The sequence below is a fragment of the Aegilops tauschii genome, chromosome 2 (assembly GCF_002575655.3).
Source record: "Aegilops tauschii subsp. strangulata cultivar AL8/78 chromosome 2, Aet v6.0, whole genome shotgun sequence".
Taxonomy (NCBI): Eukaryota; Viridiplantae; Streptophyta; class Magnoliopsida; order Poales; family Poaceae; genus Aegilops; species Aegilops tauschii.
The window spans coordinates 2,954,775-2,981,765 of record NC_053036.3 but is presented as its reverse complement, the minus strand read 5'-3'; the positions used below and the strand labels follow the sequence as shown (position 1 = coordinate 2,981,765).

Below are 26,991 nucleotides of genomic sequence, written 5' to 3'. Positions count from 1 at the left end.
TCTAATTAGTAGTACTAACTAATCTGGATAGGCCTCATACCCAGAACACGCACGCACGCACACCACACAGAACGCACTCACACATGCGCCCATGGCCGCTTGGCCATGGCCGGCCATGGCCAACAACAGGAGCAGCCGGCGGGAAGGCGAGGCCACGCGCGGGATGGGGCCCGGCCTGGGCGCAGTAGGAGCGGCGGCGGACGCGGTTAGGCGCCGGCGGCGCGGACAGGTGGCTAAGGCGGGGGGGGGGGGGGGAGTGCTGCGGCGGCGGCGGCGCGGCTGCCGTGCTCAGGCGCGCGGGAGGGAAGGCGGGGCCGCAAGCTTGGGCGGCAGCAGGCGCGGGCACAACCGTGGGGTGCGGCGGAGCTAGGCAAAGGCGCGCACGAGCGAGGCGACACAGCAGGAGCAACACCGACGAGGGGCGTGGCCGGCACCAAGCCTCGGTCATGGCGGCAGGAGCTCGGGGGTGGGGCTCATACGACAACAAATCCGAGGGGGGAAAAGGGGGGAATGGGTGCGGCTCACCGAGGGGAAGGCGATGGCGAGCTCGGGGTGGTTCGGGGAGGACCGGAGGTAGCAGATCGACGAGGCGGAGTAGACGTCCATGGTCGAAGAGGAGGGGTCGATGGTGGCGACTCCGGGTCGCTCCAGCAAGAGCCGGTTGCCGTAGAGAACGACGACGAAGGGGACCGTCTCGTGGGAAGCTTCTGGCGCCGCGGGGAGGCTCCGGTGCACGGCATCGACGTCGACGCGGCGACGGCAGCTCGAATGTGAGCTCCGGATCGAGAGAGCGAGTGAGCGAGGGGGAGAAGGGGATTAGCGACCTAGGGTTGACAGAGGGGGCGCGGGGCATTCTTATCCAATGCAGGGAGACGGTGGGGAGGCGCGGGATGCCCGCCCCGTGGCTATCCGGCCATGGACGATGCTCCTGCGTCCACGGGGTGCCTGGTGAACAGAGAGCAAGGGGATGACCGGGGATGGGCTGGGCCTGCACTGTGGCCACTAGGGCCCGGCGCAGCAGTAGCAGTTCCTCTACCGCTTTTCCTTTTCTAAAATTTTTCTGTTTTCTGCCTTTTCTTTTAATATGCACTGCTTGTATTTAACTAAGCCATCAAATGATTTTTGCAAAATATGGAACTTGGTCCAAAATTGTTGTTGCATTTTTAGGCACTCCCACAAATAGTTTGAGAGGTATTTGAATTCATTTGAAATTTTGCTTAAATAGAAATGATAAAATTTAGGGTTGTTGGCCACAGTTTTGGATAGTTTAGGGCATTTAGACACTTTTTTTTATGTTGGTTCACCACCAATATTAACAAATGAATATTTTCCACATGAGGAACATTTCAGTTTTTATGTTTGAAAACTTTTATCGTTTGACTTTAATTCTGATTTCGAATTTGAATCGGTTTCGAACTAACGCGAGATTAAGAATAGTAATCGAGGTGACGTGGCATCATTAGCAGAGGTTCACTGTAGCTTAAATATCCGGGCGTCACATCTCGCTTGTGTTTTTCTTGGCTATCAACCCAACACCAAAGGCTTTCGCTGCTTCGACCCGGTCTCTCGTCGTGTGCTCGTCTCGCGGCATGTTTACCTTGATGAAGGTGTTTTTCCTTTTCAGCAGGTTTCGCGCCGATGGCAGCCCCGTCCTTGGACGCTCCCACCCGGCGACTTCGGGGAGCCCTTGCGCTTCCCTCGCCGCGCCCGCCTCCTCCTTCGGCGGGCCCTTCGGGTCTCTCAGCAGGGCCTCTCTCGCGGGCTCAGGAGGAGCCGGCCTCGCCTCGGCAGGCGTCCGCACCAGCATCTGCTGGCCTCGCCTCGTCGGCTAGGTTGTCGGCCGCGACTCCGCTCCTGCAAGTTGCGGCCTCGCCTGCCGCGGCATCCTCCCCGCCACCCGCGGCCTTGCCCGCGGCCCTGTCACCGTTGCCGTTGCCGCCAACCGCGGCCTTGCCCGCGGCTCTGTCGCCGTTGCTGGTGCTGCCACCCGCGGCCTCGCCCGCGGCTTCGTCGCCGTCACCCGCGGCATTCTCGTCACCTTCGTCGTCCGCGGCTTCGGCTGCGGTCACGCCGTCGTCATCGGCGGTCTCGTCTCCGGCCTCGACCGCCGCCTCATCTCCCGCGGCTGTCACCGCGGCCTCGCCTCCGCCGCCTCATCACTCTATGGTGACACGCGCCAAGGACGGGATCAGGCAACCGAACCCTCATTATTATAACCTCAGTGTCACGGTCATCTCTCCCGTACCGCGCTCGGTGCGCTCTATGTTGAGTGATCCGCATTGGCTCGCAGCCATGCGCTCTGAGTTTGATGCCCTCATCGCCAACCGGACTTGGACGTTGGTCCCTCGTCCCCCTGGAGCTAACATCATCACCGGCAAGTGGGTATTTCGGCATAAGTTTCTTCCGGATGGCTCTTTGGACAGGTACAAGGCCCGTTGGGTTGTTCGCGGCTTTGCACAACGTGTCGGCGTTGATTTCTTGGAGACCTTCTCTCTGGCTGTCAAACCCGCCTCGATTCGTGTTGTTCTTCAGCTCGCTGCATCTCGTCATTGGCCTGTTCATCAGCTCGACATCAACAATGCCTTTCTTTATGGTCATCTCCAGGAGCGTGTTCTCTGTCAGCAGCCTACTGGTTTTGTTGATCCCACTCGGCCTGATGATGTCTGCTTGCTCTTCCGGTCGCTATATGGTCTGAAACAGGCGCCTAGTGCTTGGTATCAATGCATTGCAGCATTCCTCACTGTTCTTGGATTTCGCTGCACCACCTCGGACACGTCGCTATTTGTGCTTCATCGAGCTGATCATGTCGCCATGCTTCTCTTGTATGTTGACGATATTGTCATCACCGCTTCTCGCGCGGATCTACTTTGCGACATCATCGGTCGTCTTGGTTCTGAGTTTCGGCTGAAGGACTTGGGCGCATTGCACTTCTTCCTCGGCATTAATGTGCGACGTGATTCCTCCGGATTCTTTCTTCATCAAGGACAGTATGCTCTTGATCTCCTGGATCGTGCTGGTATGACCGACTGCAAGCCTTCTGCCACTCCTGCCGAGGCCAAGCCGAAGCTTTCTGCTACTGCCGGGCAACCTGCCACTGATGCCGCTCTCTACCGCAGTATTGTTGGTGCTCTTCAGTACCTCACGCTCACCAGACCCGACATTCAGTTCGCGGTGCAGCAAGTTTGCTTGCATATGCATTCGCCCCGTGATGTTCACTGGTCTCTGGTCAAGCGCATTCTTCGGTATATTCGTGGCACACCGACCTTCGGGCTTCGTCTTCGCGCCTCCGCCTCCACCGAGCTGCTTGCTTACACTGATGCGGATTGGGCCGGTTGTCCTGACACTCGACGCTCCACGTCCGGATATTGTGTCTTCTTCGGTGATTCTCTCATCTCTTTGTCCTCCAAGCGGCAGCCCACTGTCTCCCGCTCGAGTGCTGAGGCCGAGTACCGTGCTGTCGCCAATGTTGTTGCCGAGACATGTTGGCTCCGTCAGTTACTTGGTGAACTTCGGGTTCCAATCCCGAAAGATACGGTGGTTTTTTGTGATAATGTTTCGGCCACCTACCTCGCGGCCAACCCAGTGCAGCATAAGCGCACCAAGCATATTGAACTTGATGTTCACTTCGTCCGCGAGAAGGTACAGTTGGGCCAGCTCGTGTTCTTCATGTACCGACCGCCCAGCAGTTTGCCGACATTATGACCAAGGGGCTTCCAACCGCTGCATTCCAGGAGTTTCGTTCCAGTCTTTGCATCGCCGATGCCGACGCTTCGACTGCGAGGGGGGGGGGGGGGTGTTGAACGTGACATATCTTGTATTGCTATTCCTTGTATAGCTGACTTCTAGAGATATGGTAGGATTAGTTTCCTTGTCACGCAAGACATCCTGTGTATATATTGTAACCTACTCCATGGAATACAATGAGTTGCATCCTATACCTTTCTACAGTCCTTATCCGACGAATCTCCACTGGCCAGCAGATCAGATCACGGAAAGTTTAACTAGGCGTCGTGATTGGACCAGGGCCTAATCAACACTAGATTCTAGTGAAGTCGTCTGTTTTTGTGTACCTAGGGGTTGATAAGATATATATACTGCTCGTCTTGGTAGAAGCATGGAGTCAACTTTCTTACCCGACGTTGTACTAGTAACTAAATCAACAACTTGGGAAACTAAACTATCCGCGTTTCAATGTGCTCGTGGATCGGAATCATCGTGGATGGAGGGAGGACATAGTGAAGTGTGCACATTGATGAGTGTATAAACTGCACGTGCATATACCTTATTGTGTGCTGCGTGCTGCCAGAATGCACATGCATGCGATATTCACCAAATCCTTAGCTTCCTTGATTGGCGAGGCGAGCAGTTGCCCAATCGAGAACCAAACGCGTCCTCAGTTATCGTTAGTTTGTCATGCTCGTGCACAGATTGCTTTGCTTATGAGATAATAGGATTAGGTCTTAGAATTTTGTTAGTCCCGCCAGAACTAAAATTTGAAATGAAAATACAAGATTGAATTGGAATCCTTTTTAATTTGTGTTAGTCTCATGATGTGGTACTTGATGGAAGACCGGTCTTCACATACATACATGCTTATTTGCTGGCCATGGGTAGAGGGAGATTCACCGTGTAGATTGATGAGTGCAAATTGCATGCTACCAAAGTGCACATGGATCCCGATCTTCTTATAGGAAGGTGTGCACATTGATGAGTCTAAATTGCACATGCCTATACTTGTAAACCGTGCGAGATTCACCGTGTCTTGCATGCTACCAAAGTGCATATGGATCCCGATCGTGATGAGGCAAAAAGTTGTGTTAATATTTTGTTTCAATTAGCTACAAGTGGAGTACACCTCCCCCGCAACTCCCTCTATTTAAGAGCAGCTTGATATGGATCTAACACCGCACTCATTTCCTTCACACAAACACACAGACACGCGTGCCCCGTTCCTGGAGCTAGCTAGCAGCCGCCTATATCAATCTCCAGGTATGTTTGTCCGAGTGCTGCAAATCTTGCCTGGTAATCTCTTCTCTGTACTTTTTATATCTTGTTATTCTGTTGTTTACTCCAGAAATGCCCGTTATAGGTGTCCATCTATATGTCAAACTTTTGCGAGGCAGGTCCTGATATAATATGTGTTGATCATTAAACTATATATCACAAATGAAAATCACTAGCTAGCTAGTACTATTTTCAAAAACTGTCCTTTCAAACTAGAACCGAACAACTTCACAGGAAGCAGATACAGCAATGGAAGTAGAAACTATGTCACAAATCTACTACTAGCTAGCTTGCACGTAATCAGAGTTTGCATACTTCTTGTTTTTTGCGGGAAAAACTTACGATCTATTCATCAACTCTCAAGGTAGTACAAAAAACAGCAAAAGTAAAAATTACATCCAGGTTCGTAGACCACCTCGCAACGACTATATAACATGTACGATGCCTTATATGCTGGTAAAAATTTATCGTTAAAGAAAAACTTTAGTTACCTCCAGAAAGATTGTAGTCGATATTCCCTACTCCCGTTTTTCTCATTTCTTAGGCACATGAAATTCTTGTGACCCAACTTTTATTTAATTGTGCAAATTTCAGCAAAACTATAGGAGAATTTCTTTGCAAATTAAAATAGTTTTTTTCCATTACCATTCTATGGTATTAATGAATATAATTTTACATTATTTTACCCAGTACATGAATATACAACTCATACTTCTATATGACAAACATGTAGTTGACTAGTAAATATTAATCCAGGCCAAAGTAACATCAAGTGACAAATATGTCACTTCAAGATATTAATACTAATGAGCATATTATATATTTTCTTATTTACACCATGGTTTAATTAATTATTATTACCTTCCTTATTTGTACATAGAGAAAAGTCTAGTTTGGCCCTCTCTATATTGAGTTTCTAGCTCCGCCACTGATTGAACTGGAGAAAATGAAAGGTTCACATTTACTAGGACCATCTTAAAATTTGTTCAATGGAAGTAGAAAAGATGCCATAAATCTAGCTAGCTGGCTGGCATAGAGAAGCAAGACAACCATAAACCTTTCTGGTATTTCTTGTGTTTTCTGTATCATATTATATACACGTTAAAGCAAGTGTGCTGAGTTGAGAAAGAGAGAGCAACTGCCAAGTTAATATTGTATTAGATGACAAGACAAAAACACTTTATTAATTGTTTTTTGCTTTACTAAGAGAAAGAGAGCGCAACTCACATGTTTATGTGCAGCTACATACACAAATTGATGAAAAATTACATATTATGTGTGTCTATGGCTCTCTTTTTGCTAGATTTCCTTTACACATGAATTAGGTCAAAAACAGATGACACACTACATCTACACATGCATGCAGTTATTTCCCAACACCCACTATGAGTGAACCAGTGGATGGACGTACAGGGCAGGCGCCACTAGCCGTGGTGATTGTGTATGCATTTGACTGCACCACCTCGACCCCGGACTGGTACAAGGTAGACAATGTCTTTTGGTTGGTGCAAGAGAAGCTCACCCACATCATGGGTAGCAGCCTCGGCTACACATACGTCATGTCAACCCCTAATACTTACACGTCGGATATGAAATTAGTTGACTCCGCTGAGATAAACGGAAATGGCTACAAAAGTAGCCCGTCCTGGAAAAGGATCGCCTGTGTCAAATACATGACAGGACTCCATGAAGCACATAGACTAATCAAAGAACATGGGAACATGAATGCAATCATCTTGTTCTTTTCTGATGGGTTGGTCAACAAGGGCGACTTCTTTGACGGAGCTGAGGACTTCCTCTCCAGTGTGCCCGTCTACACGTTTACCCTCGGCGGAGATGCATATAACCAGGTATGAATCTGACTAGAGCTAATCCAGTCCATATAATATTTTTAAATTAATAATTAATTTGATTTTTATCGATATCATGTGTATATGCTACAGGGTCTTCGCACCATTGCAGCAAATTCCCCAGGCGGGATGTTCAGCCCCCTCCCTGTTCCGGACTTGCCAAGCCTATCTGTGCCCTTCTCCCAACTCTTGGATAACATCCTTAATGATACCACGATGCACAGTGAGAAGAATCCTAGTCCCACTTCAGGTATATATACAAAATCACCCGATCCAATCCCAATTTAGGAGTATTCATTAAAATATGCTTCCTAGGAAACAAACATATGATTGATTGAATGATGAATGGTCAATATTATGTGCAGGGAGGTGGCCGTTAAATGTAGTGATTGTGTCGGCATTTGATTGCACAACCTTGACCCCGGCTAGGGACAAGGTGAATCGTGAGGTCTATTGGTTGGTGCAAAAGAAGCTAACCCAATTTGTGCATAGTTGCCTTGGCTACACATACGTCATGTCGACCCCTAACATGTACACATCTGAGATGAAACTAGTTGACCGCACAGAGATAGAGGCAAATGGGTACACAAGAAGCTCAGCTTGGCGAAGGGATTCATGCAAGAACAACATGGCAGCTGGCCTCGTTGAGGCACATAGATTGATCAGCGACCACGGGCACCTGAATGGCATCATCTTGCTCTTCTCTGATGGGTTGATTAACAAGGGCGACTTCTTTGATGGAGTCCAGGGCTTCATCTCCAAAGTTCCAGTGCACACATTTACTCTTGGTGGAGATGCATATAACCAAGTGAGTATTTGACCAGATTTACTTTAATCCAAATCATGTCCAGCTTATTAATCAATTCAATTTGCGCACATATCATGTGTATATGCTATAGGATCTTCTCACCATCGCAATAAATTCACCGGGAGGCACGTTTCACACCCTCCCTGTCCCGGAAAAACCGAGTCTATCGGTGCCTTTTTCGAGGCTGGTGGATACCATCCTCAGCGGCGCAGGTATATGTAACAACAAACATTCGAACCGACCTGAATTCAAGAGTAATCATGATATATGCTTGCTAGGAACATATATATAATTGAATGAATGGCATATTGATTTGTAGGGAAGTGGCCACTAGACGTGGTGATTGTGTATGCATTTGACAGTACCACCTCAACCCCAGATTATAAAACTGTGGACAATATCTTTTGGTTGGTGCAAGAGAAGCTCATCCGTCTTGTGGATAGCTGCCTTGGTTACACTTATGTCATGTCAACCCCGAACACGTGCACGTCTGATATGAAAATAGTTGATTCGGCCGATACAGAGTTAAAAGGCTACAGAAAAAGCCCGTCCTGGAGACGGTCCGCCTGCACGAAGAACATGGCGTCTGGCCTCTCCGAGGCGCACAAACTGATCAGCTACCGTGGACACTGGAATAGCACCATCTTGCTCTTCTCCGATGGGGTGATCAACAAGGGAGACTACTTTGATGGAGCCGAGGACTTCGTCTCAAAAGTACCTGTCCACACGTTTACTCTCGGCGGAGACGCGAACAACCACGTAAGTATAAGATTGGAGATACACTAATCCAAGTTTCATGACAATTTAGTAGTTACATCAACTCACTCATGTATGACGCCTATATGCTATAGGTTCTTCATGCCATGGCAAAGAATTCCCCTGGTGGGATGTTCCACCCCCTCCAGGTCCCTGATAAGCCGAATCTACCGGCACCCTTGTCGCAACTGCTGGACAACATCCTCAACGGTACCACAAGATCCACCTAGTCCAAAATTCCCGATTCAGGTAATATTATACATCATTATATATCTCCGCAAAGAAAATTAGAAAAATAGAGTATTATATATTAACTGGCTAGCAGAGGAGAGATTAACGCGGAGTGACGGACATTCATGCAGCTAGGAGAAATAAGGAGGGGCACGTGATGATTAAAAAGCCCAGCAGTTGCTGAGGCTGCGAGTCGTCGCCACCTTTGCCACCAAGCCGTAGCTACTCTACCTCCGCCATTTGGAATCGTCACCACTCACACGGCTCACCTACACAGCAATAAAATTGTAATTTACATTTTCGGCCCGTATCGAATACTTCTGCATAACTTTTTTTTCCAATAATAATGTATTAGTTGCATGAGTTTCCTTTGGTTTTCTTGTAATCACGCTTTTCTTTATCTAGTTTCCCCTTAATTTGAACCGTGTTCACTAGAACTCCATACATACAGTTCTAATATTGGTCCGGTACGGCCAAGAATGATGGTCCAGATTAAGATGCATGTAGCATTTGTTTTGTACTTGCTTGCTGCTAGCCGCAACCATGACAATTTTGACTTCTCAAATTGCTATTTATTTCGAAGTCAGCGACTGGGCGTGCATGTTAGGTTAGCTAGCTTCTGTTTGGCCAAGATGAATTTCTTATATACGCAGAGCTAGGCGCATCAACTTGTGAATATAAAATGGAGTCAGCTAAACCAGCGCTGAACGGGTGGTCATGCCAAGAAATTGACCAGCAGAGGAGATATTAATTCCGCACAAATCACACGCAGACGAGAGATCCCAGCGGTGGCGGCACCTGCCCTCCCGGCAAAGAGTGTTGCGAGCTTAAAACAATTATTAGCATGCATAGCACTAGCATATTAGATGAATCCAACATCAGGAACGACAGGATCGCGCATGCAACAGAAGCCATAATAAAAGATAGGACCAGATCATAGAGCAGATACTGATCGATTGAAGATGAAGTAGCGGTGGTTGTTGCATGCGATGTTATTTACGATGATGCTGGCGAAGACCGGTCAAAGCAGACGTTGGTGGCGGCTGCGCGCAACACCACCTGACCTTGGAGGTAGATGACCTATGGTGAAGAACACAAGCAGTCTCACGAATCACTTCCTGAAAACCTAATTCGCCTTCTCCATGTGTAGGATCAGAAGGGCGAGAGGTTCCCGAGACTTGTTCTACACTCGCCGATGCACGGGATAGAGTAGATTACGGCGGTGGTGCAAGAAGCGAGAGGAGGCAAAAACCCTAACTCAATTTCAGTGTGTCTTAATTTGGCGATGGTCGGTAAGTCAAATATATAGGAGAGCCCATGCCGTTTCCAACTTATCGGCCACGAAAACATGGCAAATGGATGTTGCAACCCTGAACTTGATTTCGGCGGACCATTTACACGAATGTAGTGTGCCCGCGTCATTCACCCTGTCCGGGGGCCCGGCCCAGGCCCGGCAAGGCGAGCACACTTGTGTAGTTTTCTCTTTCTCCCCTCGTACCAATCACTTAGTGTGGTGTGGGAAGACTGCTATTTAAGCTGGTCTCCCACCCACTCCACTAGCAAGGTGATACTAAAGTTCATACCTCCATTTGCCATTTATTTATTGGCCTTCAAGATTTACTCATTAATTTCAGAAGTGTACATGGCCAATCCCGTTAATTTTAACAGGTGCCGGAGCTCATCATTGGCCATGGCCGCCAATGTAGAAACCCAAGACCCTGCACAATACATTTAGGAGGGGGCGGATAGGATACTAGAGGAGAGAATTGTAATTTCTTTTCATTATATTCTATTTTTATGATAAAAGTATATTTTTAGTTGAAAGTCCCCTTCTACCCCCGAGCTCATTTGAGCTCGGGGTGAACGGTAGATTCCCTAAAAATGAAAAAAAAAAGAACATCTACTTTTTTTGTTGCAAACTTTGAGAAATGTTCTTAGTACTTCAAAATTTTAAGCCCAAAACAACATTCATGGAAGTCATGGCAAAAAAACAAAATCAGCACTCCAAAAATGCTTTCAAATATAGCATTTTTGGAGCATTGATATTTTTTTACCACTACCTCCATAAATGTCATTTTATGTTCAGGTTTTGCAAGCACACAAAACATTTGTCAAAGTTTGTACCCAAAAAATTAAGAATTGTTAAAATGCTTTTACTATTTTTTTTATTTTACTGTTCATTAGGGAGCTTTTGAGCTGGGGAGTTTCGAAGAGCTCCCGAAACTTATTAACATGGGAACTACTTTCGACGATCTTGGCATGAGAAGTCCAATGGGAAAAACGGTTCGGGATTTGAACACACGGTTTAAGAGATAAACCATTTTGAATAAACGCCACTTGCCGCAATCTGGAAAGGTGGGAGTGACCTTCGCAATGGTACACCTTAACTGTGATTTCATACACTTGATCTTGTGTGAAGAGAGATATAGACGTGCCCCTCCTATTCCCTGCTGCAAGTGGCAACCTAAGGCCCACTGGCTTCCTGATTGGGCTTCTATATAGCGGCCCATTTACGGAGCAGGCTACCTATATGTCTTTGTTTTTCATTGTCGTTCCCGTTCGGTTAACTTGCACGTCAGTGTTGTAATACACAATTTTCTTAAAAATGAGGTAGCTCGGATTCTTTGCCAGATTCAAAAGAGGTTATAGATTTTGAATTTCTAGTGAATTTAATATATTTCGCGAATTTAAAAAATGCTCACAAACTTATAAAGCTTCCATGATATTTTTGTAGGAAAAATAAAGAATTTTCAAATATTCGTGAACATTATTTTTGTGGAATTCAAAACATGTGCACAAATTTATAAAATTGTTAAAGTTTTTTTGTGTATTTAAAAAATGTTAACAAATTGAGAAAATCATCAGTTCTGACAAATGTAACAAGTATTGAATATGAAAAAATTACACAATTCAATGTAATAAAAGGATGATGAAAAAGAAAAAAACAAAAGGGGGGGGGGGGGGGGGGGGGGGAATGGATTGGGTGTCTCCCGTGATGTGGATCCATGGCTGCGGCGCAGCCTGAGCTAAGATTTTGGTCATGAGAGAGGGATTGGAGCTGTTCATGGCTGCAGCTGCTGGTGTAGGTGGTGGGGTAGCCGACGCTGGAATTGGTGGAGAGGAGGACGACAGCGGTGGGGTTGGATAACACTTTTTACATCGCAAATAAATATTACTCTCTCCGACCCTAAATAAGTGTCATTGTTTTAGTTCAAAACCACGACACTTATTTCGATGGAGGGAGGATAAGATTAAGATATGAAGCAAGGTTACAAACTAAGAAAAATAATCACAAAGTACATTTATAATTTTGTCATGGTTATATTCGTTGATTCAAAGTAGTTGCCAGATGCAAGGAAACCTTACCACCCAATACCTTTCATGTTTCATTCTCTTCCTGCATGCTCTCCCGTCCTTGGGATTTCTAACTAGGATCTGCATTGCTTGATGTTTACATTGGCGCAAAAGCAGGATGTCAGTTGATGTCCAAATGAACTTCTTTTTTCCTCCCGAAACCCTATCAACCTCAGCCAAAAATAAGAAAGATATGGCCAACCACACCCCACAAGAGTCTCAATCAATTACATTATCTGCTCCCCTAAAAAAAAATTATATTCTCTGCAATCCACCCTCTTTCTTGTGAGTCATGCATGCAGGTAAAGCAGCATTGTGTGGCTGCCTGGGCATAACATGTCACCAACACTCTGGCTTACATTAGTAAGCTCTTTGAATGTGTGCAAAAAATTGATACAAAACTAGAACTAACAAATGCATGCACCGTGAGCGAACCAACCTATGGTTGGATGGTTAGAAGGACAATGGTATCCTTATCCCACCAGGGTTCAAGTCTTAGACTTAACGTTTGATACTCGTATTTGTTAGAATTAATCCTAAAGTATTATTTTTAACATTGTTCCATTTTACTTAGAGAATTCAAAGATAATTTCTACCATGATGGGACAGAGGTTGCAGCATCATCGTGGAAGTTAATTAAGCTCTATATATACTTTGTGATGGAGCAACGACGCTCGGGGAAATCAGCCACCTTTGGCACATGTCAGCTTGCTGGCTTTTCTATTCAGCTCTAGAGCATGCACGAGCACTTGAGAAGCATACCCGCCAAAAGACAAATCTGCAGGTAGTGCCGGATCCTACTCAGACACTGCTCATCATTCTCCGTATGTAAACAGATACTTCCTCCATCTCAAAATATAAGACTTTTTTTGGCCTAGATTTAGACAAAAATATGTATTATATTTTGTTCTAGAGGGAGAATTTTTTTGGGTGTGGCTAGAAGTCGGCTGAGAGTTAATCGTCGAGTGAGAGAACATATAAAAAGAAGGAAGACAAAAATTAAAGAAAATTTTACACGAATCTCCACATATTTTCCCATGAATATAGCATCGACTCAGATTTAGAAATCCCGTATTTCTTTCATGGTAATATGCGTCTCATTCATATGATAAATATCAAACTAAAAGCCATGTACAGACCGACCTAAAAAAATGGAAGGATAATACAACTCTAGCCTTTGCACAAATGATCACCAGCCAAGAAAGCAAATTACAATCAATACCAAATAATCCCCTGACTATGACCCCAATGCCCGTCAATTGACTCCATCACCACTGCAGCAGACCCCCCCCCCCCCCCCCCCCCCCAAAAAAAACATGACAGGTCACCTCTTTACCTGAGCTCAACGTGGCTCGATCGCCGATATGCTGCTTTTCGGACCCTCAAAGTAGGTTAGGAAAGGTGAAACTATCGCTGATATTTATAACATGTGAAACAATTTTTTTAAATTTCATGACACTTTCTCGAATGGTACAAACATATTTTACAGATTACGCAAACTATTGTTTTTAATGTTTACGGAATAGTCTTTTCATAGAAAGGGTCGAAAGGGAGTTCATTTCGACAACGCCAGGCAATTCCAAAGAGAATGACGGGAAATCTGAAGAACTTGTAATTCGACAAGGAATTCCTCGAGGCGGCAGAATAGACCGGTTGGCCACATATTTTTCAATGGGAGAGAATACTATGTTGCTTTCCCGTCAAAAGATATTGGGCCACTCGGTCTATTCCGCTGCCTAGAGGAATATCTTGTCGAATTCCACGTTCTTTAAGTTTCCCGTTGTTCTCTTCGGAATTGTGTGGCGTTGTTGAAATGAACTCCTTTTTTACCCTTTCTACGAAAAACACTTATACAACTCCATCGAATCGAAAAGAAAACAATACAGCTACGCTGTCCACCTCATCCAAAAGAAGAAAGAGATCGGCAACAGCACCACACAATTAAGTGTCTCGATCAAATGTGTACGTTACGCTCCCCTGTTGGTCGCAAGATGTACACATTTAACGACCTTGCAGGTATCCATATGTTTCTCCATAGCTTGCAGTATCCATATGTTTAAAGATGTACATGCTAATTATCTACCGTTGAATTTACATTTACTTATACCACTGAAGGACTCACCACTGGAAAAGGTTCTTTGCCAAGTACCCATATCAACTCGGCAAAGACTTAGCTGAGAGTTGCATCCTGTAAGGGTACTCAACATACAACCTTCACGCGAAACTGACTTTGCAAAGATCCTTCCGTAGGGCACTCGGTAAAGGCTTTGCTGAATATGACACAGGGGTACTCAGCATAATAAAGTGACTGACGGCCAGCAGACAGAAACCACATGTCCATGCACTTTGCCTAGTATCCCACACGAGGTACCCGAAAAAACATTTTAGCATACCCAAAAAAAACGCTGGGGCGTCGGTGGGGAGCTGCCGCTGCTCTTGCTCCGTCGCGAGTTCCGCCTCCTGGTCATTGCCGCGCACATGCACCGCTGCCCTGCTGGTCGCAGTTGTGCCGCCTGCACTGAAGCCGTGTGAAACCAAGCCGCAGGTGTCACCGCAGCCTTGCACCGCCGACCGCTAGCCTTTGGTCATTGTCGAGCCACACTCAGCCCCAGGGGCGGAGCCAGGATTTAGGCATGAGGGGGCGAAGAAGATAATCATAGCTAAAGAGGAGGAAAATGTCCAATATGGACTAGACTATGCGCATTCATGCGTCCTCGTCCATGGCCATGTAAGTCAGTATGAATATTGGCTTTTCATGCAAGGATAACTAATTGAACTGTGGGAAGCCGGTGGCAGCAAAAAAGTCCATTCCTCGTGTTTCGTCCATATTTTCTCTCTTATGTTAATTCCCAATGCAACATAGATATCAAATCATAACAATATATGTTGACAATTAAAAAAGTACTATATTTCTCAAAGAAGAAATTTAGATCTATGGTTGTGAATAAGATCAAACCGAATTAAAAGACATGTCGAATAGTAGATTTTCTTGTATTTTATGTCGAATAGTAGATTAATCTGTTGAAAGTGAAATAATATAATCACACTAGTGGAGTATAATCCATAGGGAAAAAACGTACTAGTAACTTGTAATTCAGAAAACGACATCGAAACTAATTGAAAAAAGGCAAATCCGGTCAGAAATTAATAGATCCATTGCACGTTTATGCAAATATACTAATTAACCAGACCAGTATAGTTTCTGGTTCATAGAAAATCATGCTAGTAGAATGTAATCTCACAATTCTATTTATCTCCACGTTAGTTGTGCTACTTGTTCCCTTATACTTATATCTCAAGGCTAGTAGTAGATCCAAGAATACACCAGTGCTTGCGACAAACTGGCCAATATTGCACATGTTTCCTTCCTTCATGGTTAATGTCCACAACTTGCATGACTATTTCACCCTGGTCGTTGCTGGATTAGGCCATAACTTCAGGGCGCATGGCCCACCTGGGACCGGGATGCGGTTCTTCGTCACGTGTGACCCTGCTAATGTCCGACACATCTTCATGACCAACTACGCCAACTTCCCCAAGGGTGGCGAGTTCGCTGCTATTTTCGACGTCATGGGTGGTAGCCTCTTCACCATTGATGGTGAAGACTCTGCCACCCAGCATGGGAAATTGAAGACTGTGCTCAGCAACCCGCGGATGGTTGCTAGTCACCTTGTTCACTCTGCAGCACTCAGATTCATGTACTTTTGTCTGGCGGCTAAGTAAGCAAGCGCTTCCTCTGGTGGACCCAGAGGCGAAGAAAACATGAGATGGTTTCATTGGGCTTTCAGTTGTCTTGTGGGCTGAAACTAGTGGGCCTAGATAAAGAAAAGGAATTCTCAAGAAACAAAGAACACCAAACATGGCCTCTTCCTCCTCGAGAGAGATCCCCACCCAAATCGCACAGAACACCGGCATGAATCGAGTAAATTGCCAAAAACCTCCAGAATTGAGGATGATACATCAAAAATCACCTTCTCCATATATAATAGTTTGCCAATATCACTAATTTTGAGTACTCAGTTTGCCAAAAGCACTGAAACAATGAGCAGGTTTTGACACGAAAATTGACAGCGCAGACCATCCGCCAGGGCCTCGTGCCACACGGTAACGGCTAAGGCGAGTCCACCGTTAGACAAACGTAGGGCTTACCGAGCAGTATCCTCTTCCTCTATTTGGTTTTTGGCATTTCGCTGAACACCTAGCAGGTGTCGGCTGCCAGCGAAGCCATGGTCGCCAGGAACCAAGCCACGTTGGACTCCCTCCCCGGTGGGCTCCGATGACCAAGGTTCCGAGAGGGACAGAACGAGGGATGGCTATGGATGCCTCTAGCCGAGGGAATCACCGTCAACGGCTCACCACATCACCTCCCCGAGGTTTGTTGTCTTCGCGGTTAACAACCACCTTGGGCCAAGCCACCTTGTCCATAACGTCACCTGCCGAGACGAGACTCTCCGCAGAAGGAATTGACCTGGGTGCAGCATAAGCACACACTGCCGGTCATCTTTCTCGCCTCCGGTGTAGCGACACCACTGGGTCGATCTCCGCCACTGGTGCGGCCAGGCAGCGGACGAACGCAGCGGGCGGGCACACGCACGCAGCCGCAAATCCTCAACTCCCTGCACGCTGCTCCTCGGGTACCTCCCACCAGGACGTGATGTTCATTGCAGGTGCCGGCAGTGGTCATCGCTCCCTGTACAATGTTGCGATGGTAAACTGCGGCAAGAGAAGCACGGGGAGGAACTGCTGCAAAGCATGACTTCAGAGGGAGGAGCTGTGGCGCGCAGTAGGACGGTGGTGAAGTCGGCTGGTGCTCGACTGGCTTCTAGAAGAAGAGGATTGGATAGCTTTTCTTCTGTCTCTGTGACGGGCTTTCCTGAAAAAAAGGATCTTTTTGTTATCTCTACTAGTACTAGTACTAGTTAAAAAAACGTAAATGTCTTGTTTCACCTTTCTTTCCACCACTCATTCGTCCAACCATACCCTTATGATAATCAATCACCTTCATTTACTTACCTTTCAAACCAATTTCACTTTAATTTACTAACCAAACTTTTGATGTAAATATAAGGAAAATCACGGGCGAAATTTGATGAACATTTATTTACACAACCACATATTATGAGCAGGTAAATCACAAGTTAACATATTAAATTTTTTATATCCCGTTGCAATGTATTGGCATTGTTCTAGTTAGTACAATCGCAGATTTAGTGGCATGTCATCATTGAAAGCAGGCGCCACTATCAGTTTTCGTGTCAAAATGCGGTCAATCATCGTTTTAGTGTTTTTGGCAAACGGATTTTAACACATGACAATTGCATATGCTTAGAGCATCTCCAGCCGCGCTCTCAACACGCCCTCTCCAGGTGATTTTTTCGCGTCGGTATAAAAATCGGCCCAGCCACGCCCCCCCAGAAGCCCAATTTTCGCCGGCTCGGGCCGAATTTGGCGCCGGCGGACCCAAGCCGAACCCGGCGCGCTGGGGGGCGCTCGGGAGCGTCGAGCGAAATGGTTTTGGCGCGAAAGAGCCGCGGGCCCGCCGAGTCAGCGACACTCGCCTCGTCGTCCTCAGAACACCTCGGTTTCCCGCGGGGAATCAATGCCAAGACTGCCGCCGGTCAGCCTTCCATTGATTCCTCACCACGGGGCGTGTCTTCACGGGCGGCGCTGCGTACACACGTCTCCCCGGCGGCTATAAAAAGCGTCGCCCCCTCCCCCGGCGCTGGCCACAGACGCCGTGCTCTCTGCCTCTCTCTCCGCCGCCGCCGAACCTCTCCTCTCTCCCCACCCAACCCCAGCCGCGATGATGTGCGAGCGGTTTCCCGGCGACGGAGCGGCGGCCAAAGGCTTCGGCTGCCGCTCGCTGCACGCGTGGGAGGCGCACCTGCTTTTCGAGCCCAACATCCCGGCACCTCCAGACATGCGCGCTAGGCCGACAGGATGGAGGCTCAACGCCGGAGGCATCCCCGTTCCCCCACCGCTGGACGTCGACGCGCGCCCCGACTACTTCGCCGGCGAGGTCAACCGCGTTCGGTCGTCGCTGACCGAGGAGCAGCGCGCCTCCCCGCAGTACGCCACCGACAACCACGAGGCGTGTGCAGCGTACTTCCAGCGCCGTCAGGAGCAGCGCCTCGCCTCCACCAACGGGGCGCCGGTGGTGGTGGTGGGGGGGGGGGGTGGAACAGCGAGGGGCGACGCCTGTGGTGGGCTGCCCCCGGCCAGACGCTCCGCGAGGTTCTCGCGTAACTCGAGGGCGGCAACAACCCGCCGCTCACATACACGGCCACTGCACCGGTCCCCCGCCGCGGCGCCGGGCAATGGATGCACAGTAGGTTTGTCTCCGGCCCCGCTCCTCCTCCCGCTCCTCTTCCCACTCATCCGGCTCTCTGGCGGTGTTCGCCGTCAAGGCCGAGCCCGCAGCGGAGACCCCGCCCTGCCGGCTCACCCGCTCGACCGGCATCGTCATCAACGAAGGAGGCGGGCGCGCCTCCTCCTCGGCTCCTCCCCGCTTCGTCAACCCGAAGACGGAGCCGGGTCTCACCGCCGTGAAGAAGGAGCTTGGGCTCGCTCCTGTGAAGACGGAGCCCGGGATCGCTGGCGGCGAGAAGGAGGCACCGGACGACGCGGCGGCCTTGAAGTGGGCGTGAGACGACTGGGCGCAGACGGAGATGGGGCGCCAGCGCCGCGCCTATGAAGAGCTCGCCACACGGCATCGGCGAGGCCGCGACGAGGGAGGCGTCATCGTCCTCGACGACGACGACGCACCACCGGCACCGGTCTGCCAGGGCGACGCCGGCCAGGGGTCTAGCAGGGGCGGCGTCCGCGTCAAGGAGGAGAACGCCGGCGATGACGACGGCGACTTCGCCAAGCTCACCGCGTTCTTCGCGCCGTAGAATGACATTAAATTTGTTTATGTAATAAAAACTATGCTATAAAATGTCATTTTCGCTGAACTTTAGCCGAATTCCTATTTTTTATAAAGAAATGTCACCTTCTGGGGCCGACGGCTGGGGACCCGAAAGCCCCCACGCCGATTTTAGCGCCGGTACGCCCCCAGGCGGCGATTTTAAGCGCCACTTGGGGGGCCAACGCTGGAGATGCTCTTACAAACACATACATACATTCACACACGCATGCACACCCTATCCCTATGAGCATCTTCAAGATACTGAGCCTTTAGTTAGCTGCCTAACTCCTCGTTCCCCGGATAATTAAGAGGCTTAGAGATTATTCCCCACAAAAAGAAAGAGGCTTAGAGATTACGAAAAGTTCCTGGTTTTCCGTATCTTCTTTCCTCGATAATAAAATTCCTAGCAAGATTTGGAGATGATGTTTTTCCTCTATTTATTACATTATGTCTTCCTTGCTGCCAGCAATTAATGCAACCACAGGGATGCTCGCTGTGTGAGTCAACCACGTCTAGAGATCTCACAGAACCGGATCGGACCGGCCACTAGCACTAGTATTTTTTTCTTCATATATATAGATAATGAAGGGGTGGTGGAAATATAAGTAAATGAAGGTGATTGATTATATCAGTCATATCGTGCGTCCACACCAACTGGAGCCAACCACTGAGAGCGCACGAACTGATTAACTAAAGCTACCCTAGATACTACTCCCTCCGTTTTAAAATAGATGACTCAACTTTGTACTAAATTTAATACAAAGTTGAGTCATCTATTTTGGAACGGAGGGAGTAGACGGGATACCGGCTGATATATATGCTAGCACGTTCCCCTCATACAAAGTTGAGTCATCATTCTGGTACAGTTAGATTTACGTGCGTTTTTAAAATAGACAAGATTTAAGACGCCAATGCAATTACTCCTACTAGTACTGTATGCATGCGTGTAAAAGCTAGTTCTGCATGCGTGTAAAAGCTAGTTCTGCATGCAAGGGAAAAGTATCCGCTGGAATTGGTCTCCACCAATGCATGCGTGAGGGCTGCTCGTTTAGTGGCCATGGGGTTACTGCGCATTGATTTTTCAAGCAATTAGGCGCTGTGCTATTAACTACGCTGCTATTTTTCAGTCGCATGCAAAGGAAACTAGAGCCAATCGTGAAACACCTTGGTCCCAGAGATTTCTAATGTACGCCTTCTAAAGCGTGACGGAGGGAGTAGCTAATCTGTTTCCCAAAGGGAGGTGCATGCATTGTGTTGGTCGTTGTTGTTCGTTCGTGCATGGATTTGTGGATTTTTTTTGAGGCAAGCATGGATTTGTGGATGGTTCCTATGTTCTGATGTGTTGGATGTCTATGGGCCTTTCAATATTTATTCAATGTGGTTCTTATTTATTTAACTTAATATATGGGTTTATTCATATTATTAATGTTTGTACGGGGAATAATTGATGCGGAATTTCACTTGAGGAAATTAAAAAAAGTACACTTAAGCTACATGTAAGTCACCTGAAAAAAAAATTGAGCCAGTCAATTTTTGAGCCATTAATTTCTGCTTCAGGATTCGTGCTACTTGTATTTTCTCTGTTGTGTATGCTATTGTTGTCTTGTTTTGGGCTGATATTTTAACTAACCACTGTTTTGGGTCAGTCAAATCCTATTTGGGCTGATGCCCATTTCATGTTTTTATAGGCCCAGGATGCTCCTATTTTTCTTCTGCTTGTATGCCCTTTTTGCTCTTTTCATTTTCTCATTTTTTAGTCGGTTACTATGGGTGTTTTTGGGATGTTGGGTGTGCGTAAAATGTATACACACGAATACTATATAACATAGTATAAATAATATTAGTGTGCAAATATTTTAAGCTTATTTTTTCTTTTCTTTATTCTTAAACGAAAAAATTCATTAATTTTTATTAGTTTTATTTGATTTCCTTTATTTTTGAGCCTGATACTAATGTCACTATATCATTCGTTCTTAAGAGACATCTTTTTTCTTGAAGTACCATTATATGCTCATTCTTGCATACCATAGAAAAGAAGAATTTCTGTGTAAATTTTGTGCAAAATTTCTCATTATTTGCTTCTTTCATTTTCTGTCTTCTTAAATGGTAATACCAATGCCACTAATTAATTATTCTTTTGTAAACTTTTTTTAGTCTAATTTTCTTTCATTTTATAGATAATATTAATGCCAATAAATTAATTCATTCTGAGGAAAAATTATATTTCAAAATTCCACTATTATATGCTTATTCTTACATATTATAAACAAGCACAATTTCTATGTAAACTGTATGTAAAATTTGATATTTTAATTTTTTTTCTTGTGAAAGGGTAATAGCAATGCCACAAATTCATTCTTCCTTAGAAAACTACATTACTTTGTTCTTTTTTTCATTTTCTTTGTTCTCTAAGGGTAATACCAATGCCAAATTCTTTCCTCCTTAGAGAACTTTGTTTGACTCCATTTTTTACCATGTGATGCACATATATATTTGATTATCTGGTATGAGCAGACCCTCGTCAGATCATGTCAATGAGTCTATAATTGATAAAAGAAAAAACAAATTTCTCTCGTAAATATATATTTGGTGGTCTTCAAGGGAACAAGGGAAAATATAGTATGTCTATGAATTTTCAGGCCCAGCCACGTCAACGCATACACTTGTATTGGTCAAATGGATTTAGTGATCAACCAGTTTGTCGATGGAATAAATCATGTGTGCATGCACGGACCCACTGATCAGCAAATATTCCTGAAAAAACGTCTGGTGCGTATAACATGAACAAAATATTGTGTGACGCCACCGGCTAGCTGGACACGTATATATTTCGACGGGTACAAAACAAGGTGTGTGGCGGCTGGAGATAAAAAAAAAGCTCAATCAGTTGCACTTGACGAGAGATTAGTATTGGCCAGCGATCGAAGTTTGTTGCTTGTTTTTGGTGCAACGGTACCGAGGGATCAGAGATAAGATATGGTTTGTTACTAACGGCAGCGGCGACCATGCTAATCTGTCGTGCTTATCTTCTTATCTATTTGCATAGCTAGCCGAGGGAGTGGATGCCAATCTCTCGTGCTTATCTTCTTATCTATGTGCTTATCTCTCGTGCCTATCTTCTTATCCTCTTATCTATTTGCATAAGAGTAAATTGCATAAAACCACCACTTTGAATGCTAAGTTTGCAAAAAAAACTACGCTGCATTTTTTTGGCAGAAAACATAACTTCTTCCGTAATCTTTTTGCAAAAACCACTAATCAATAGATTAGAGCGTTTTAAGTACGTTTAAGACAAGTGGGTCCAGATTTTGCCGACGTGGCGTAACGGCTCTGCCGAAACAGCGTTAGATGAGGGATTTTACAAGGAGGCCCTTACATCAAAATCAGAAAAGCAATCAGCTCCATGAACGAGCTCTTCTTCGCGGGCGGCGTGGCCGCGCCGGCGACGAGGCCTAAACGAAGCGCTCTTCTCGGAGGGCAGAGTTGGTCATCGTGGGCGGCGTGGCCGCCGCAGCCGAGGAGCTCTTCTTCGCGGACAGAGATGGTCGTCGCGAGTGGTGTGGCCAAGCCGGCGAGGTGACGGCGTCCCACGTCGAGGGCAGCATGGACGGCGACGAGCTCTTTTTCGTGGGCAGAGATGGCCGTCGCGGGCGGCGTAGCCGCGCTGGCGAGGCGGCGACTTCCTTGGCGCTCGTTTCAGGCGGCTGCGACTCTGGGCCCATCCGGGTGAGCAGGACGATTAGAGGGGGGGGGGGGGGGAGCAGTCAGAGGGCAGTCTGGGCTCGCCTGCGAAGCGACGACGTCCATGGCACTCGTCCGTTGCCTAGAGGGAGGGCAGAGAAGCTCGGCGGAGTCCATGGCGCTCGTTCGTTGTGCGACTGCGACATAAGGTCAATCCAGGCGGCCGGTAGGGGTACAGGGAGGGGAGAGAAACTGGAGGGGCCGCTGGGCTTGTCGGCGACGCAGTCTGGCTGTGTGACGGTGGTCGGGATCGGCTTGGGTGGCTGCACGCCTGGGTTCCACCATGGGAAATGGGATTGAGACAGGGAGTTGACTTTTCAGTGAGAAAAACAGAGGAGAATTGGAGAAGAAGATCCAGCTGACAGGTGGGGCCCATGTCATGTTTGACGCCGTTTTGGTAGAGTAGTTACACCACGTCGGCAAAATCTGGACCCACCTGTCATAAACATACTTAAAACAATCCAATCTGTCGATCAGTGGTTTTTGCAAAAAGATTACCGTAGAGGTGGTGTTTTCTGTCAAAAAAGTAGCGTGGTGTTTTCGGCAAACCAAGCCTTTAAAATGATGGTTTTGTGCAATTTACTCATTTGCATAACGACTGCTCCAGTGACTGAGAGGAGGTTGGAGCTCACTCACAACGCACGCATCATTTACACACTCATCTCACCACCATTCACCGTACCACTCGCGCGCGCGCGCGCCCACACACACACACACACGCATGCACACACATACACACTTCGTATCACCTCCGTTCCAGCACTCACGCGCACACACACACACTTCGTATCATCTTCATTTCCCTCCGTGGCCGGCGTCGATGGCACAGCCATATGGCGAGTAAACCATATGAAGGTTGCATACGAACACGTATTTCTTTTATTTATTTTTTCTTCTCTTTGTTCATTTTTTTGTGGCATCTCACGGCTCTACATGGCAATTTAATCATCGCCGGGATGTCTCATTGCTTGATCTACACCAAAAATCCGAGGGGGCCCATGACTCTACATGGGCCAATCTGCAAAAAGAGTTTGGTGGCATCTAGTGGCTCCACATGACGATCAAATCGCCGCCATAGGTGTTTCACGGTCCGACACGAGAAAAAGAGGCATTGCATTCCGTGGCTCTACATGGCGATCACATTGTCGTCATGGATGTTTTTGGGTTTGGTCTGTATAAAAAAAAGGCTAGCGTCTTGCGGCTCTACATGGCGATCTAATCGTTGCCGCGGATGTCTCATTGTCAGATCTGAAAATACAAAGAAAGAAAAGTGTATGGCGACTCGCGGCTCTACATGGCGATCAAATTGTGGCCGCGGACGCATCAAATTCATCAACAACCTCTTCTGTAATATTAGGTTCGGGATGGTATACAAAGCCAGTCCTTATGGGACAGCAGAGCAGCCACACACATACTCAAAATCAGCATCATGAGTCAGCACATGCAAAGCATCAAAGGTCACTAATAAAGTCCCGTAGATCCGGTGACATGCAAAGGGTGATGATTTTATTGTGAGAATAATAAAGACACGGCCATCTACTCTCGACTAAACAAGACGCCATTGACAAAATTTTGCAAAACCATGTTTCTCAATCAAATGAGGGTTCATCTTCAAGTCCACGGTCAGAACACTTTTTTCCGCGACCGACGAGGCCGGAACTCACATAGATTTCCTGACTGACGAGGCAGGATACATGATGTTCGTGACCGACGAGGCCGAACTATCCATTTTATTTTCTCATTGAGACTTGATCTACATCCCATGTTTGATTTGTGCATGAATCCATTAATTTTTGGCATGGCGAGATTACTGTTTTGCTCGGAGCACTTGCATATTTTTTCTGCCTTGGAGACAGAAGCCATGAGTTTGATAATGATGATGACCGTTTGAGGCAGCCTAATCGGAGGTCTTTCATAGATATGCTATGAATGTAATTAACTAGGGATCCCTTCCAGGCCCTAGGAGTCGAGAATTATGCAATTGTCTTTTGTATGTCAGATGCCATACCAAAAGCATGTAAACTGAGATTTGTATATCCTCCGCAATAAAGATTTTCAAGTTTTCTCCGCATCATTTTGTGTGCTTTGTTTTATTTTTATTCGTATACATTCGTATACTGGCATGCCCGCACCTAAAATACCAACACGGATAATATTTATCTGGCATGCCCGGTGGGACTCGACTCTCCTCCCATCTTTGCTGCTCGTCATCAGTCATCAGAATCTACTCATGATCTGTCTCTTCGGCACTTTTTTTTGGGCTGATAATGTGGTGTGGTGAAGTTCTAACCAGTGAAACACCAGCGCCCAGAGCAGAGGAACTTCAACTTCAGTTAGAACAGAAGCAACATCAGATTAGCGCAATGCAAAGCAGACTTCAAAATGAACATCAGCATCATCCACATAGGAACATGCCATCATCCGCATATGCTCATTATCGTGAAAACAATCCCTGGCCAAATGGAAATCGTCAAGATCGTTGCTACCCTCTGCCTGAAACAAGAAGATACAAGCCTCGTGTCAAACGAAAGCATCATCGCAAAACATCGAGCCCTCAAACCGGGTTCCACAACAGTTTGCTCTGCCAAGGCAACATGACTCCATGACGACAGCACCTTGGGAACATGCAAGGTCTTCACGGCGGGTACCGACCTCTGATGTAACCCCAAGGGCCCCTTATGCATCGACAGTTAATCAACATAAACGTGAGAGAAGAAGGAGGACTCGTGAGGTGATGTATCAAGAATTGCAAGATTTGGTACTAAGACACGTGCAGGTCCACCTGCTGGCCGAATTTACCAGGATAATGAGCATGTGACGCTTCAGATTTCTCCAAATTTGAACGGGAATGAAAGATATAACACATTGATAGAGCATCTCGCTCCCAAACCACTAAGGGTTGAGCAAAGGAACCTTAGTACAGAAAGGCCAAGAGGTGGCTCTCATTTAGCTCCACAAGGATCAAATAATGCACTCATCCCTCGAGATAACGGATCAGATGCTACTAGGTTCAGGAATATTGGGAATGGAAGAAGGCGATCTGACAAGGACTTGGACAGAATGAATAATGTAGCATGTCGCATGGCGACAGTCCGGTTGGTGGAAGATTCAGATTCAGAATGGCGCCCACCTGCACCTGCCTCCTCCCACGGCCACGGCGGCCAGCTACTGCTTCACCGGCCCGCTTGACTTGCCGCTGCCGCCTACCCGTTGTCCGCGCCCGCCTTCTCCTGTTGCCACTAGTAGAAAAAGGGCCATTTGTCCCTGTTCTAGAGGGCCTTTAGTCGGTACTAAAGTCCCCCCTTAGTCCCGGTTTTTATATGAACCGGGACTAAATGCCCTCCACGTGACACCAACCGGGATTAAAGAAATTTTTATGAATTTTTTCCTGAATTTTTTTTTGATTTTTTTTTCTGATTTTTAAATTTCTGAATTATTTTACCTATTAATCTCTAATTACCCCTCATCACTGTTCAATTTAACCTCTAATCTCTAATCATCCCTCATCATTCCAAATCATCTAACTTCCCGGCCGGTCACCCATCCTCTCACTACCCCAGCCTGAGCACGCTTAACTTCCTGGTTCTATTACCCCTCGTTTTCAAGTCTACATTTGTTGTTTTCCTGACAATAGTAAGATGTCAATCCTATTAACCCTGAGGAGTTTAGCTTGAGCATGAAGTCACACGTTTCACTGTTTGAGTTTGAAACTATTATTTAAAAAACAATAATTATTTAGTAACACTAATATTTCTTGAGTAAGTAGTTCGACCACAATTTGACCAGATTTGACCAAAATTCAAATAATTATTTATTAACACTAATACTCTTGAATAATTATGTAGTAACACTAATACTTCTTGAATAAGTAGTTTGACCAGATTTAACAAAAATTCAAAAAAAACTGAAATTTGAGCATATCTTTTTTTCCTTTTAGAATTTGAGGATTCTAAAAATTTGTAAACAGGCCGTAGGCGGTCAAAATCAGATGCGGATTTTCGTGCTGAACATTTTGATATATTATACATTTTTTTCGACATCGTATGCAAAAGTTATAGCCGTTTTACTTTTTTACGACACTTTTTTGCAAAACATGTTCAAATTTAAGTTTTTTAGTTTTCCTAATTAGTAGATATAGTAATATAACTACATCTCGAAGGATTTTATTTTTTGAAATTTTATCATTTTGTTTTGTTTTTTCCAAAACTGAAATGGCGATACAACCGGGGGGGGGGGGGGGTAGAGTTTGAGAAATGGGCCCTTTAGTCCCGATTTGAGACACGAACTGGGACAAAAGGGCATCGCACCCTTTAGTCCCAGTTCGTGTCTCAAACCAGGAC

The 26,991-nt window shown here is 46.4% G+C and overlaps 1 protein-coding gene across 1 annotated transcript; it reads left to right on the top strand.

The window, feature by feature from the left end:
* The first annotated feature begins 4,746 nt into the window (after window positions 1–4,746).
* Window positions 4,747–9,175, top strand: LOC109756255 (uncharacterized). The gene is made up of 8 exons (XM_020315111.4): window positions 4,747–4,989; window positions 6,371–6,854; window positions 6,948–7,104; window positions 7,220–7,662; window positions 7,754–7,874; window positions 7,982–8,421; window positions 8,514–8,667; window positions 8,781–9,175. Exons 2-7 carry the CDS (start codon window positions 6,390–6,392, stop codon window positions 8,646–8,648), a joined length of 1,761 nt encoding a protein of 586 aa, XP_020170700.1. The 5' UTR covers window positions 4,747–4,989; window positions 6,371–6,389; the 3' UTR covers window positions 8,649–8,667; window positions 8,781–9,175.
* The last annotated feature ends 17,816 nt before the right edge of the window (window positions 9,176–26,991 follow it).

Coding starts and splice junctions, on each gene's coding strand:
- LOC109756255 (XM_020315111.4), top strand. CDS start 6,390: ATGAGTGAACCAGTGGATGGACGTACAGGGCAGGCGCCACTAGCCGTG. Junction 7,105..7,219: donor GAATCCTAGTCCCACTTCAG/GTATATATACAA, acceptor TATTATGTGCAG/GGAGGTGGCCGTTAAATGTA. Junction 8,422..8,513: donor GCGGAGACGCGAACAACCAC/GTAAGTATAAGA, acceptor TATATGCTATAG/GTTCTTCATGCCATGGCAAA.